The sequence below is a fragment of the Xyrauchen texanus genome, chromosome 31 (assembly GCF_025860055.1).
Source record: "Xyrauchen texanus isolate HMW12.3.18 chromosome 31, RBS_HiC_50CHRs, whole genome shotgun sequence".
NCBI classification, from domain to species: Eukaryota; Metazoa; Chordata; class Actinopteri; order Cypriniformes; family Catostomidae; genus Xyrauchen; species Xyrauchen texanus.
Genome location: NC_068306.1, coordinates 2,046,379 through 2,062,512, shown reverse-complemented (window position 1 = coordinate 2,062,512; position 16,134 = coordinate 2,046,379). Strand labels below are relative to the sequence as shown.

General features: G+C 38.4%; 1 protein-coding gene and 1 pseudogene across 1 annotated transcript; both read left to right on the top strand.

Annotated features, from left to right (window-relative positions):
- LOC127625516 (zinc finger protein 14-like) overlaps positions 1–6,743 on the top strand; it is a 91,028-nt pseudogene extending 84,285 nt beyond the window's left edge.
- A 2,903-nt stretch (positions 6,744–9,646) lies between these two features.
- On the top strand, positions 9,647–15,087 carry LOC127625012 (gastrula zinc finger protein XlCGF52.1-like). Its single transcript, XM_052100056.1, has 3 exons — positions 9,647–10,722; positions 10,927–11,194; positions 13,359–15,087. The coding sequence occupies exons 1-3, from the start codon at positions 10,687–10,689 to the stop codon at positions 14,279–14,281; spliced, it is 1,227 nt and encodes a 408-aa protein (XP_051956016.1). The 5' UTR covers positions 9,647–10,686; the 3' UTR covers positions 14,282–15,087.
- Positions 15,088–16,134: the final 1,047 nt, after the last annotated feature.

The following is a 16,134-nucleotide window of genomic DNA, read 5'->3' as shown; positions in this document are numbered from 1 at the left end:
ATTGACCTTTGTTATTTGTCGGATGTAGGCTTTTGTTGGATGTAGTTTAGGGGTGCACCAGTCAATTGGCCACCGATCTAAATCTGCCGATTTTCATCTTAAATCCGTGATCGGAGATCGTCCGATCGTGCCTAGATTCAGGGCCAATCTTTTTTGCAACACACATACACTGCTACTCTAATGAATGAGCACTTGCTCAGCCCTTGAAGCATACAGTGTTGGTGACAATTCAAAGCACTCACAAATTGTAACTTTCAGACATGCTGTAGTTCAGATGAATATGCTAGTTTGTTTTAAAAAATGTGTAAGAATAATGTGTATGAATATTAAGCTGCCCATTTTCTAGAGTTAATATGGTAGTTATTCTGAGTCGCTGCACAGTGAGCACGGAGGGGATAAAGAGACTACAAATGGTCATAAAAACGAATTAAACAACTGTTCAAACGATACAGGCTTTTTAATGACTGATGCCGATATCCAGAGAGCAGGGTGGCTGATAAATACAATGTCTATGGAAGAATTTTTTAACCTCCGGCCTCTTTTTTGGCATGAGCTTGAAAATGACATACCCAAAGTTAAACTCTTCCCATTTTTTTTAACCCTTTGGTCTACAAACACAAACTTGTGCTCATTTGAAAGTAGACACTTAGACATTTGTTATTCAAGAGTAAAACTGTATCAATGTAGTATAAAAAATGTGTTAGAGCTATTCAAATATTTTGAGTAGTGACTGCAAATATTATTTATAAAATACTTTTTTTTTGTATTTTTTATTTGCAAGACTATGTGCAGTGCCCCAAAAACATGTTATACAAAGCTATATGTCTGATGGAGGTCTGACACAATTTTTAAATTGATATTACTAAAACCCTTTGTTCCATAATGATTAAGTGTAATTAAAAAAAAAAGACTGCTGCGTCATGTTCATCTCTGGGAAGCTATGTAATTTAGGGCGGCTTGATGGGATTCTTTTCCCCATATGTGTTACTACATAATGTCGAGCCATAAGGGAACATCTCTTTTACGTACGTAACCTCAGTTCCATAAGATGAAGGGAACGAGACATTGCGAATGCTAGCCGTACTACAAGACTCCGAGATCTTCAGGTATGAGTGAAGCGCTCCTTGTTCTCGGTCAGAAGTTTTGAGGAAATGGTGTTTGTGCACCATTTTTTATAGCGGACAGTTTAGCGGCAAAACAGGTGGGACTCAAACACCATAGCAATTTGCGTTATTTTAGAGAGGTTTCAACAAGGTCGAAAGAAGGTAGTCCCCATATGCATTACTACATAATGTCTCATTCCTTTCGTCTCAGGGAACCGGGGTTATGTACTTAACCAAGACATTTTATTGGCAGCTGTGATGAGGCTCTTCATTGAGTTCAGGTGAACCCCATTGCCTAATATGGAAAAGTCACTGTGCCCCTCCTCTCTCTCCTCTGCCCTCTCCAGTTATAGGCCTGGCTGAAGACCGGCCTTCTGAAGAGGTGGTATGATGATGATCCACAGGAGGGGCGGGTTGTTTTGTGACAAGGGTCATAAAATTAAAAACTATCAATAAGTACAGTTGTCTATACATGGCGTATAAAGTTTTACATGGTACAGGGTAACCTTGAGTTCTCTGTTCATTTTCAATGTGACAGAGACAGCTGAACGGAGGTGGCACTGCTTGTCAAGCTTGTTCACAAGAATGGTATCGCATTGTCCATCAGGACTTCTTGCAGCGTGCACTGCACAAGATAGACATTTTAATTTATGCTATGTTTGACTTATGGTAAATAATACAGATGCGCAAGAATGGACGGCATTTGGTTAACTGTTCGATGCGCCACTAGTCAAATACCAAAGTCACTATTCAGTTATTCCATACGTGCATGTGCTGTCTTCAACCTGACCCGAACTCATCGAATTCCGACAAACATTTGGGTTTTCTGTCCAGGTTTGGGTCAGTTTTCCAAGTATAGGGTGAGCAAGGGGCTGTTCAAACATGCTTTTGTGTTTTTCTATATACTATTAATGCATGCTGGCTGGACATCCAGGTAAAAAGAACTTCTATTTGCATGTAAGCATCTCGAAATGTCTGCATTGTTTTTCATGAATTGTGCTCATTTCTGAACATGTTCAGGTTGCTAAGAGGACTTAATGTGACTTACACCATTAAGCATTATGCCAGTTTGTTTTTCAGTGTCAGCGCTTGATAAACAGAAAGACAGTGCTTTTTCCCTTTTGCTTTGGTGTGCATATTTATGTACAATAATTATACAAGTTCAATGCCATTTTATTTTAAACAAATTTTTATTTTATGAATTTTCATTTGCATTCAAATGAGGCTTCGCTGTCTCACAGAAATATGAGCCTGCCCAGAGGGTGCACAGGCAGTGACAGTTTGATCTGAATGTGAGATTTTTATCTTTTGAAGATTTACATATTGTGCTATTTCAGTTCATTGCTCACTGTGCACGTGATTTGCTGCTATTTTAGGCAGTGTTTGAGGACAAGCCATTGCAATACATTTTCTTTATTCCCACGTCCCATCAGAAAACCGATTATCCATTTGTGAAACTTCATGATTAACCTGTTAAAAATGGTAAAACGGCACAACCATAGTAAATAACAAATTTTATGGAGAAATACAAGCAATATTTTGGTCAGTTCTGCTCAAACAGTAATGAGTAATGACACAAAGCAGAACTCATCAGCATCCATCCAACCATCTTTCTTAATTTTAAAGTGCACTTTTTTCCCCTTCAATCTCACATGCTCCACCTCTGTCATGTGGAGGCTTGAGTAAAATGAAACTGTATCTGTATCACATTCTGTAATAATATAGTAATGATTATAATACATTTGTTTATTGTTCGTGTTCTACGTCTGCTGTGTGAAGGCTCGTGTGATCTGTGATTTTATCTATATCTCATGGTGTAATGATATAGTGATAAATCAATCCTTAAACTTTTCAATGAATCTACATTTTTTTTTGTCAGATTTAGCATTTTATACCCCTATCAAGCAATATAAATGAGTTTAGTCATAAAATAAAGATATTAGTCAGAATTTATGGTATAATAATTTACCTTTTGCAGAGCAAAAATAACACCGCAGGGTTGATCTTCCATTATATTGCTGATTTAATTTGATTTATTTTTTTATTTTTTATTGTTTTTATCAATTTACTGTGTTTATTGCAGAGCTGATGGCAGTGAAAGAGAAATGTGAAGAGCTGAATGAAGTGGAGGAGAAAAATCATGATTTCATAACTGGAGAAAAATCTTTAAGTGGCTCAAACACTAAAAATAATTTTCTACCAAAAAAGCCTCAGAGAAGAGCAGCCAAGAAAGTTTTCACCTGCTCTCAGTGTGGAAAGAGTTTCACATGTAAAAAAGATCTTAAAAGACACATGAGAGTTCATAGTGGAGAGAAGCCTTACACGTGCCATCAGTGTGGAAAGAGTTTCACACTTAAAGTCAATCTTAATACACACATGAGAGTTCATAGTGGAGAGAGACCTTACACATGCCATCAGTGTGGAAAGAGTTTTGCATATGTACACCATCTCAAGAATCACCTTCGCTTTCACTCTGGAGAAAGACCATTTGAATGTGATAAGTGTGGAAAAACGTTTGTTGTAGCAGCATACCTTAAAAAACACCTGAAAACTCACACGAAAGAGAAACCTTACAAGTGTTCATTTTGTGAAAAGAGTTTTGCACAACTGTACTATTTTAAAGAGCACGAGAAAATACATACTGGTGTGGGGGCTCATATGTGTTTTGAATGTGGGAAGATTTTTATTACAGCCGGCAACTTGAATCAGCACCAAATAATTCATACTGCAGAGAAACCATACAAGTGCTCACACTGTGGAAAGAGTTTCACACAGTCAGGAACCCTAAAATCACATGAGAGAATTCATACTGGAGAAAAACCATACAAGTGCTCACACTGTGAAAAGAGTTTCACTCTGTCAGAAAGCCTGAAAAAACACGAGAGAACTCATACTGGAGAAAAGCCTTACAAGTGCTCACACTGTGGAAAGAATTTCACTCTGTCACAAAACATGAAAACACATGAGAGAATTCATACTGGAGAGAAACCATACAATTGCTCACGCTGTGGAAAGAGTTTCACTTGTTCAAAAAGCTTGAAAACGCATGAGAGAATTCATACTGGAGAGAAACCATACCACTGCTCTTCATGTGCAAGAAGTTTCATCTCAGCAAGTTCTTTATGGAAACATGAAAAAAAGAATTGCCCACATAGTCACAGAGAGTAAGAATCATCTTTGGGTCCAATGATATCAAGTAAATAGTGAATGTGTGAATAAAGAATATGTGCTTCCTAACCAAACTATTGCATGTGCAGCCGTATCTTAAGATGAGACCATCCTCCAGTGCAACGAATGCAGTGCTAACATGACATGAAAGTTAACATCACTTAATACTGACAGGGCTTGACAAGTGGGTTTTTGGAGGGGCAAGTGATCGAGAATTTTACTTTTAAAGGCAGACTTTTCTTGGCACCTACATAAACTCTAGAGGTTTTCAAGAGATTTTCTAGGTGTAGTGAGATTTCTACTACACCTTCCAGAAGTGTATAGTTGTGTTCAGAATCAGTCTGGTCTCCTAAACTGACAACTGCTCTTCGAAGCATGTCAGTTCACAAATATATTCACGCTGGCCTGGTACATCTCTTAACCCCAAAAATAACTAAATAAAATAAAAATGTATCAATATTTTTGCACATCTGTTAATTATATTTTTATGATTAATTCAAATCTACTGAAGGTGGCACTGTTGTTTCAGTGATTGACTTAATTTACATTTGACATTGCTATTTGATGAAGAAACAACATGGAAGTAAACTATAGCAAGTTTAACACATGAGCAGTATTACAAGATGGTAAGATTTTCATTTGGGTGTATTTCTGAAATGATGTAAGTTGTGCATGTATTTAGACTCGAAGTGCCTGAGAAAATACATATGTGTAGCTTACACTATGTAACACAATTTTTGTTCCTTGATAGTAAGTGTTATTTCTTAATTGCTTGTGCCTCAAAAGTATAGAAAATGGCTATTATTCCCCACAAACTTTGCTTTTGTGACCAGGACAGTGATATTTTGAAATGTACCTATTTCCAGTGTGAATACGGGTGAATTTCTGTCTTTTCGTTCACATAAAGTCCGAAAAAAACAACTTATGAATCCAAAATCCTTCTTTATCTGTGGTCTGACGAAGACACCGGCTTTGGTCTTTGCTTCAGACAGCTTAGGGAAGAAGTCTTGAATGTACTTGAAGGCTGCTGAATCCTTATTTAGAGCTCTGACAAATTGTTTCATAAGGCCCAATTTTATGTGCAGTGGTGGCATCAGTGATTCCGGGGGTCCATCTCTGGCTCCCACTTGACACTGTTCCTCCCCAGAGAGAACTCTGTTCGCTGTGGCCAGTCCCACCTTTGGTAGTGCACCTTGGTGTCCCTCCTGTCCCAAAGGCAAAGATAGCAGGGAAACGTGGTAAAACCGCCTTGGAGACCCATCAGGAATGCCACCATTTTGAAGTCTCCTATGACCTCCTTGCCATACTCATCATACTTCAAGGTGTCCAGGAAGGTCTTGATGCTGTTGTGAGCCAGGGGAAGAAACAGGTATTTGTTTCCATTATGGATATGGAACTGCACGGCTTTGAAAATTACTTTAGTATGAATCCATATGAACATGTATTTATATGTTGTTTTTTCAGAATTTATGTGAATGAAAAGACACATTCGCCCGTTTTCTCAATGGAAATGGATCATTTCAAAATATCACTGTCCTGGTCACAAAAGCAAAGTTTGTGTGGAATAATGCCCATTTTCTATACTTTTGAGGCATAAAATAACACTTAGGAAATAACACTTACTACCCAGGAGCAAAAAATAAATACAATTTGTTACACAGTGTTATTTGTATCTTATGTGTTAAATGTAGCTCCGTATGTGTTCGACAGCCAGTTGTGTCATGAAATTTCAGTGTGAAAATAATGAATCCTGTTCTATATTTGTCCTGACTTTTTCATGAGCTCTTTGATAAATTATTTTATCCTATTATTTTCTAATTGTCTTAAAATATTTGGGGGAAAAATGGTCCAAACTGATAGGAGGTTGACAGTAACCCAAATAAACATGGGTTGCAAAAGTGCTACACAGAAAAATAAAAATTCTAAATGTACAACATGTCGAACATTGAGGCCGATGGGGTACAGCAGCAGAAGACCACTACTGTTAGCTAAGAACAGGAAACTGATGCTGCAGTGGGCACAGGCTCACCAAACCTGGACAGTAGACGATTGGAAAAACAGCCTGCTGTTTTTCTGCTGAGGAACACAGATGATAGGCCCACTACAGCCTCAGTTTTCTGTGGCTTACAGAAGAGGAACACGACGTGGTCTTCTGATGTTGTAGCTTATACGCTTCAAGGTTCAACATGTTTTGCATTCTGAGATTCTATTCTGCTCACTACAATTGTACAAAGCGGTTATCCGAGTTGCCGTAGCCTTTCTGTCAGCTCTAACCAGTCTTACCATTCTCCGTTGACCTCTCTCATCAACGAGGCATTTTCGTCCACAGAACTGCCGCTCACTGGATGTTTTGGGCACCATTCTGAGTAAATTCTAGTGAATGTTGTGAGTGAAAACCGCCGGGCGGTGGCACTGGACCCACTACGCTGTTCCTTTTGGCAGTCAATGTATCAGATGCTCCAGCACCACCTGATCGACCACTCCCACGACGTTGCAATCCCCTGCCAGCAGCCATATCCGGCAGGCATCTCGGAGCTGTTGGGAGAAGGCAAACGGGTGGCCTGTCTTCTCCAGCTTAATTGACCGGAAGAGCTGGCGGTACTGCTCTGGACTGCTGCCAGCCCGCTGCAGGATGAACTTCTTTAGGACTTCATAGGCCAGGAGGTTAGCAGCCGGCAGTTGTTGTGCAGCAAGCTGGGCTTTCCCAGACCGCAATGGGAGGAGCTTTGCCCACTGATCATGCGGCCCGCTCCATATCTCGGCGGTCCTCTCAATCAAGTCGAGGAAGGCTTCCAGGTCATCCTCTGTCCCCATCTAAACGATCTCTCTCTCGTCGCACTACCTTCCGCCGTCTGCCTTTATCCCTCTCGGAGGCTTAATTAGCCTGATGAGGGACCGGGTTTGTATAATCACAACACAGCCCTCCACCCTGTCACATTGACAAAGTAGTAGTTGAATAGATTAAATGTTTTTGTTCTGCCATTATACTATCGTTACATTTTATTTATTTTCTCATTTGTCCTTCTGGAATTCATTTTTGTTTTTTTACTGTGTTCACTGTAGAGCTGATGGAAGTGCAACAGAAAATTCAAGAGCTGATTGAATTGGAGGAGAAACATCAAGAATTCACTACTGGAGAATCCAGTAGTTGAGTTGCTCAAAGACAAAGGAAGGGTTTTCACTAAAAAAGCCTCAAAGAAGAGCAGCCAAACATACTTTTCCAATTGGAAAAGGTTTCAAAACTAAAGGAAACCTTAATATGTACAGCCGTGGCCAAAAGTATTGGCAGTGACATAAAATTTGTGTTTTGCCAATTTTGCTTCTTCAGTATTTGTAGATTCTTTTTTCACATGTTTCTATGGTATACTGGAAAACATTGATAAACATTTCATAAGTTTTAAAGGCTTTTATTGGCAAAAACATCCAATATATGCAGAGTCAATATTTACACTGTGGACCCTTGTTCTTCATAACCTCTGCAATTCACTCTGGCATGCTGGATATCAGCTTCTGGGCCAAATCCTGACAGATGGCGATCCATTCTTGCCCTATTAGTGCACAGAGTTGATCACATTTTGTGAACTTCTCCTTGTCCACTCGCCTTTTAAGGATTGACCACAGGTTCTCTATGGGATTAAGATCCAGGGAATTGCCTGGCCACGGATCCAAAATGTCAATGTAATGATTTCAGAGCCACTTCATTATCACTCTTGCCTTTTGACATGGTGTTCCATCATGCTGGAAAATGCACAGATCATCACCAAATTGCTCCTGGGTCATTGGGAAAAGTTGTTCTTGCAGAACGTTTTGATACCATTCTTTATTCATGGCAGTGTTTTTGTGCAGGATTGTGAGCGAGCCCACTCCCTTGGATGAAAAGCAACCCCACACATGGATGGTCTCAGGATGCTTCACTGTTGGCACGACACAGAACTCATGGTAGCGTTCACCTTTTCTTCTCCGGACTATCGATTTTCCAGATGTCCCAAACAGTCGGAAGGGGGCTTCATCAGAGAAAATATCTTTGCACCAGTCTTCTGTTGTCCAATCCTTGTACTTCCTGCAGAAATTCAGTCTGTCCTTGATGTTTTTCTTGGAGAGAAGTGGCTTCTTTGCTGACATTCTTGACACCAGGCCATTGTCCAAAAGTCTTTGCCAATATTGAGCAAGCTCTGCACTGGTGGTGACATGATTCCGTAGCTGACTCCTCAGGAGGAGACGGTCCTGGTGCCTGCTGGACACTCTGGGACGTCCTGAAGCCTTCTTCGCTGCAGTTGAACCTCTCTCCTTGAAGTTTTTGATGATCCGGTAAATGCTTCTTTCAGGTGCAATATTCTTTCCAGCAATTTCCTTGCACGTGAGGCCATTTTGATGCATATCGATGATGGCTGCATGACTTTCTGTAGAGATAACCATTGTTAACAAGAACACAATCAGAATGATAAGAGTGATTTCACCTGACAAGTACTTGATCACACTTTCCCAGGTGCTGCTGATATGATTTATGCAATGTTGTTACACATGCCATCTGTGTGGAAAAGGTTTTTAAAGTCATTAAAACCTTACCAGCCTTACCAGTGTTCTTTCTGTGGAAAGAGTTTTGCTCGCCTGTCCTATTTGAAAAACCACGAAAACATTAATACCGGTTTTAAGGTTCATGTGTGTTTTGAATGTGAATTTTTTTTTTAAATCCAGCCACTTGGAACAACACCAAAGAATTCATACTGGAGAGAAACCATACAAGTGCTCACACTGTGGAAAGCGTTTCATTGGGTCACAAGACCTGAAAACATACAAGAGAATCCATACTGGAGAAAAACCTTACTGCTGCTCTTTATGTGGGAAAGGTTTCATCTCAGCAAGTATTTTACGGAAGCATGCTTTATATTTATGCTAGATAATTTTACCCAAAGTGACTTACAGCGCACTTAGTACAGGGACAATCCCCTTAGAGCAACCTGGAGTTAAGTGCCTTGCTCAAGGAAACAATGGTGGTGGTTGTGGGGATCGAACCAGCAACCTTCTGATTACCAGTTATGTGCATTAGCCTAGTGATTCTGAACCAGGGGGTTGGGACCCACTAGGGGGCCTCAGCATACTTTCAGGGGGGCTTCAAGATCTCTTAAAATGATTTAAAATAAGGTAGATTATTATCATTTTTACATAATTCCACTTACTGAATATACAGATCTAGACATATCTGGAATCACAGAATTTATCATGATTAATTGTTTTAATGTATTTATGCTAGCAGTTCTTTACATTAAAAAACTTTGAAAAACAAGCTTTGTCATCATTACAAAAGAAGTATCTGAGGAAATAGCTTATAATAGATATATCTTATAATATGAATATCTAAAAGTCTGCATTAGGGCCTTCGAATATTTTTTCTGACAGTGATGATCATTGGAGTCAAAAATATAATTAACTACATCTTTAGCCCACTACACCACTACCACTCCACAGCTTTAAACACTTGACCCCTCAGTTGAAATACCTAAATAATGCTAAAGAGACTTGACAAGTTTAAAGCTAGCAAACACATGCATTTGTTAGCATGCTAGCTGATTGGTAATATAAGCTAATGTTGTGTACAGATAGCATTGTGATCAAATGGCCTTATGAGACAGAAAAGCATACATTTTTGCATGTTAACCAATTAGCATGCTAAGATATCCATGCTTAACAGACCATGTTCTTTTGAACTACAGGTGATGCTGTCTCCAAACTTCTCAATCCTTTCAAAAGATATCACACCCCTCAATATCAGAAGAAAAACATTAAGACAAAGAAGAATGAGAAGTATTCCTGAAAGCAGAAATTAGCTGTGATAAAGACAATACAAAGACCTCCTGTACAATAAAACATCAACTCTAAAACTGGCCCATGTGGTATTTGAACCCATGACCATTTGAACTATAAGTCAGTGTTTTATCACATTGAGCCACTCAGTTGATATGCCAAACAAGACATTAAATGTAGATTATCTTTTGAACTATATGTGGCAATGTCTCAATGAAATTAGAGATGCTTACTAATTTTCTTTGGAATCCGACAATGTATTTAAAAGATATATCATTTTAAAAAATTTAATTAAATATGGCGGAGGCAGTATTACTGGTATTTAAAATATTGACTTCGCTGGAATCATCATGACTCAAGGAATCCATAGACAAGTATGCACTGATTATATGCTTAAGTGAACACAAAATTGAAACAGGTAGTCCACTAATTTTAGCGTTATACGTAAAATGTGATGTCACCCCTGATATCTAAAATAATGACCAGGCAAAACTGAAATACAACCATTAAACGCTCGGAGTATTTCATGATAAATCAGCTTGTGTGATTCACTCCAGTCCAGTAGAGGGCTGAAGAGTCCCGAGAGTTGTTTTTCTAACCGTCATAAAACAAGATGAAAGAAGAGTTGACAGTCGGAGCGTCCAGTTCGGTGAGTTTTTAATGTGTTTTATATCATTCAAGGTATTTGTAGTCTTGCATAGTTTGTGCTCTGCTCTCCAGTGTATGCAGCTTGATATAATATTCCTGCTGTCAGAAGAATGAAAGCAAACACAAAGCACACATTTATATTTATACCATTTCTGAAAGAACAGAACTGTTCTTGTGTATAATCATATAATGATATTTTTTTTAGATTGATGAATGTCAGTGCATTATAATGACACCAGTGAAGATTGAAGTGAAGCAGGAGATAAAAGAAGAAAACCCAACAGAAGAACAACAGACAAAGAATGAAGATGATGATGATGATGATGATGATGATGATGTTGAAGATGAAGATGATGATGAACAGCATATGCTGCAGACACCAGTAAAGATTGAAGTGAAGCAGGAGGAGATAAAGGATGAAAACACAACAGAGGAACAACAGAGTGATCAAGATGGTGATTTTATTTCTGCAGGTATGTTTGGTCCTGCAATGTTGTTGTGAACGCAACTGTCGTGTCAAAATCTGTTATCTTTTGTCACACAAAAGTGGCACCTAAAAAGTTTCCCGCTGCTTTTATTGTTGTTTCAGAAGTGCTCTGTAGCCTTTTAAAAAGGTACAACTTTTTTATTTAAAATGTCTTCATAAAAGTTCTGCTGGGACAGTGACTCTTGATTAAAGATTTCTGTTTAAAGATGCACTCAGTCATTTTTTACCCTCATTTAAAAAGTTTTACTTCTATAGAAATTAATAGTAATTTTGAAACATATGTATAAAATTCAGATACATATCTTCAGATTTCAGACATATAAGAAACCTTACAAAGGCCCTTTTATACTACATGGGGCAGGGGAGCCTCATCGGGGCAGCCATGTTAGGATCACATGACCAGCTGAATACTACTCGCGAAATCTATTTCCTTCACAGTTTAAATTAATCCTGCTTTACTGTGCATAGTGAATTTCTACAATGGCATAGGCGATTAAAAGTACTTTGTTCAAATGATGCAGCATCCAGGCCACTAGGTGTCACTGTAAGTCAACGTAAGTCACTTCGACATACTTAAAAAAATGACTGAGTGCACCCTTAAAGTCTTAATTTGTTATTTGAAAGATTATGGCCTTAAAGGGACAGTTCACCCTAAAATGAAAATTCTCTAATTTACTCACCTTTATCTCATCCCAGATGTTTATGACTTACTTTCTACTGCTGAACACAAATGAATATTTTTAAAAGAATATTTCAGCAGTGTAGGTCCATACAATGTGATATACAATGCTATAAATCAGCATAAACGTAATCCATACAGACTCCATGCAGTGGTAAAAGAAGTATCTCCAGATACAATATGAAAGGTGTGGGTGAGAAACGGATAACCTTCACTTTCTTCTTGTGTTTTTGGCGATTCACATTCTTCATGCATACTGCGCACTACTGGGCAGAGAGAACAATTTCAAGCAATAAATGATAAATATAGCTGCAATCAACAATTAACATGGTTCAAGCATTTTAAGGCCTTTAAGCACATGCATAAAAAGGTATTATGTTTTAATTAGCAAGTATGTAACCACCTAGATTACCATTTACAGCCAATACATGCCATTTACTAAGGAAATCCATGGTTTTTAAAGCTCATAGCTCCACCTATCGTCCGATCTCCATACAAGTCTGCAGGCTTGTATAGAATCATGTGTTGCATGTGCTAATCTAATTTCGTGAAGTTCTGAGTTTTTGTTTAGGAATTATGGGCTAATTTGTACACTTGACCATGCCCATTTTCTAAATTACACTATTATTGCTACCCAAATGGTAAAGTTTTGATAATTATTGACCTAGAGATTCCAGAGAATTGTACTGCATTGGTTTTACTGAGGTTGAGCAAAAAACCTAGGACTAGCTCACAAAATTTTTACATAATCGTGAATATTTAATGAACAATTTGACAGCAGTGGTTCTAGAGGCAAAGTTGAACAGTATGAGGAGATCATTGAAGTCCAAGTCCTTTGAAGGATGCAGCCTTTGAATTGGGACACAGCATTTTGGGTATGTGTGAAAAAACCACGTGATTACAGGGGCATAAAACTCGTTAGCGCAATCCATTGGCCAAATTCTTTCAAATTTCTCACAGACCTCTAAGGCCAGGATTTGAATATGCTCACTGAGTTTTGTGCCGATCGGCCTCCGTTAACCTTGTCTAATAGGTGCTCAAATTCATTGGCTGATGGCGGCCATGTTTTTTGATATACGCCAATGTCCACATAGACAGTCACAGCACCGTGGACAAAGACACTGCATCCTGATTTTCAACTCAATCAGACTAACAGTTGCGTAGTTGAGCTGTTTTCATGTTTTTCCTTTTATAGCGCCACCAAGTGACTAAACTCCAAGTTTTTTTTTACTTTGACTTCAGATTGAGCTCTTACACATGCAAACTGAGTTTGGTGAAAAGATCTCTTCGTTCGGGTGTTATAACCATTTTAGTAAAAATGGTCTTCCCTTTTCGAACGTTTTGGCACCCCTTAGCGACTGTGAGTCAAAATTTCAATTTAGTATAAATATATGGACCTTACACAGCAAAAATCACAAATAAATGTGTCCCTTTTGAATTGATTTTTGTCTATTTACTGTGTTCATTGCAGGACTGATGGATGTGAAAAAGGAAAGTCAAGAGCTAAATGAAGTGGAGTATCTTCAGTATCATAAACATCATGATTTCACAGTTGGAGAAAAATCTTTGAGTGTCTCAAAGACAGGAGAGAATTTCTCACATAAAAAGCTTCAAAGAAGAGCAGCCAAAAATACTTTCTCATGCCATCAATGTGGTAAGAATTTCACACGTAAAGATAATCTTGATGCACACACAAGAGTTCACACCGGAGAGAAGCCTTTCTCATGCCATCAATGTGGTAAGAATTTCACACGTAAAGATAATCTTGATGTACACACAAAAGTTCACTCCGGAGAGAAGCCTTTCACATGCCATCAGTGTGGAAAAGGTTTCATAGATAAAAGAAACCTTAATATTCATATAAGGATTCACACCGGAGAGAAACCATACTCCTGTCATCACTGTGGAAAGAGTTTTGCTCATAAAGAAAGTCTTATTGTGCACATAAGAGTTCACACTGGAGAGAAACCTTTCACATGCCATCAGTGTGGAAAGTGTTTCGCACGTAAAAATAATCTTGATGTACACACAAGGATTCACACTGGACAGAGGCCTTACACTTGCCATCAGTGTGGAAAAGGTTTTGTAGATAAAACAACTCTTAATAAGCACACAAGGATTCATACTGGAGAGAGGCCTTACACTTGCCATCAGTGTGGAAAAGGTTTCATAGATAAAAGAAACTTAAATAACCACACAAGGATTCATACTGGAGAGAAGCCTTACATGTGCCATCTGTGTGGAAAAGGTTTTGTAGATAAAACAACTCTTAATAAGCACACAAGGATTCATACTGGAGTGAAGCCTTACACGTGCCATCAGTGTGGAAAAGGTTTTGTAGATAAAAGCAACTTTAATAAACACACAACAATTCATACTGGAGAGATGGCTTAAGGCCCCAGCACAATTACAGAGAAGTTCTTCGTTCAGAGCTAAAAAGAAGTTAAAAACAGCTGAGCAATGACATACACTTTGCGAACATTCAGACACCAGCCACGCTGCTGAAGAGGCATTAAAGGAACATTTAAATAGGAGTATGCTCAAGACTACATCTAAAACATCCAGGGGTGCATGGGCATTGAATACACTTTCAATAAAACCTAAGTTCGTTCCCTGCACTTTTTATTGGGGAAATATGTTTACGTTGTCTGTATTATACAGCAAAGGTATAAATATGTAAATCACTAATTCTTGAAACTTTGGCAAAAACATGTCTAAGAAAATTAGCACTAAGAAAAGTGCTAATTCTGTTGGAAACTAATAACATTTTCATGAATAAAAAGAATCAATGTTATAACCATGGGGTCTTTTACACATATGTATGGTTCTTTTATAGGTTTATTTTTATTTTGTATTAATTTATTGATTATATGCTGGCCCATTGCCTAAAAATCAGTTGTCCTTGGATTGGAGATAATCAATTCAACTTGATTAAAAAAACAAAAAGTTATAATTGAATTGAATAATGTTTTTACCACATGAAAGAGTACATTGTAATATGTATTAAAACCTACAAACAGTGAGTTTTGAACAATATTTACTATTATTTTGTGGTTGCTCAAAATGTGTCCCACATATTCGTCACCACAGTCAGATATTTATAAAAAGCAATAAAATCAGGCAACTACAAGGTCAACTACATTCCTGAAGACCCCATTTTCAAACCTTCAGCTCTACTGCATGCATTCAAGATCACTCAAGCTCCCGTAAGTTTGCTATTTTCTCTTAAATTTGTATATATTTTTGGACACTGCTACTGTCACAACCATAACATGTCAACACCGTCTCTTTTGTATAAAAAATATAAGATTAGATTATGACATAAATGTATACTTTTTAAGAAGAGGTCTGAAGTAGCTAGCAACAGAGGGGAAACAAGACGGCTAATGTGTACAACTCATGCATATCATGTGAAAGAGTAGGTTTTTGTCACCACCGTCAGACGTCACCACCATCAGGTTTTCTGTTGACGGTGGTGATGTACAGTCTGACGGTGGTGATAAAAACCTCCAAATGGTCCTCAACGAAGGCTAGAATATAATTGTTGATCACAATAAATACCAATATGACCTGTAATGTACACAGTGAGGCAGATTTAAAGGAGGAATACCTCAGAACGGAAAGGCAAAGATGGAAGAAGAGGGTGGAGGAAGGGAAGCTAAAAAATATCAATGACTTGAATGAGAGGGAAAAGAGAAGTCAGAGAAAGGCTTGGAAAAGTAGACAACAAGTATCAAGAGAATGTAAGAGTAGGGGCTCAGATCACCCAGAAACTCCCCCAGACAGTCCAGTGGATCAGGCCATACAAGAGCCAGCTCGTAGTAGGCAGGCTATAGCAGGAGAAAGGGAAAGAAAGAAAACAAGAACAAGATACTCTAGAGAGATGAAAGCTATGAGAAATAAACTTCAAGAGGTAACAAAGGATAGGAACAAAATGAAAAAGCGTTGGGTACGAGAACAAGCTAGGAATAAAAAAAAACACAAGAATCACCAAGAAAAAAAACAGAGCAGCTGCTGCGGGGAAGCCAACTCAAAAACCCCTCCATCAGAAAACTCTGCTGTTCCACAACGCACTCATTCATGAATTGAAACAAAACAAATCTGCCCACAAGAACTTGACTCTGTCAGGCAAGGTTCTGAAAAAATATCAGCTAATTCACCAGACAAGGCAGTTTGGCGTAACATATAACACACTGCGGAAGAGGAGGCTTACTGACAAAAAACCCGCATACATTCAAACAATTACT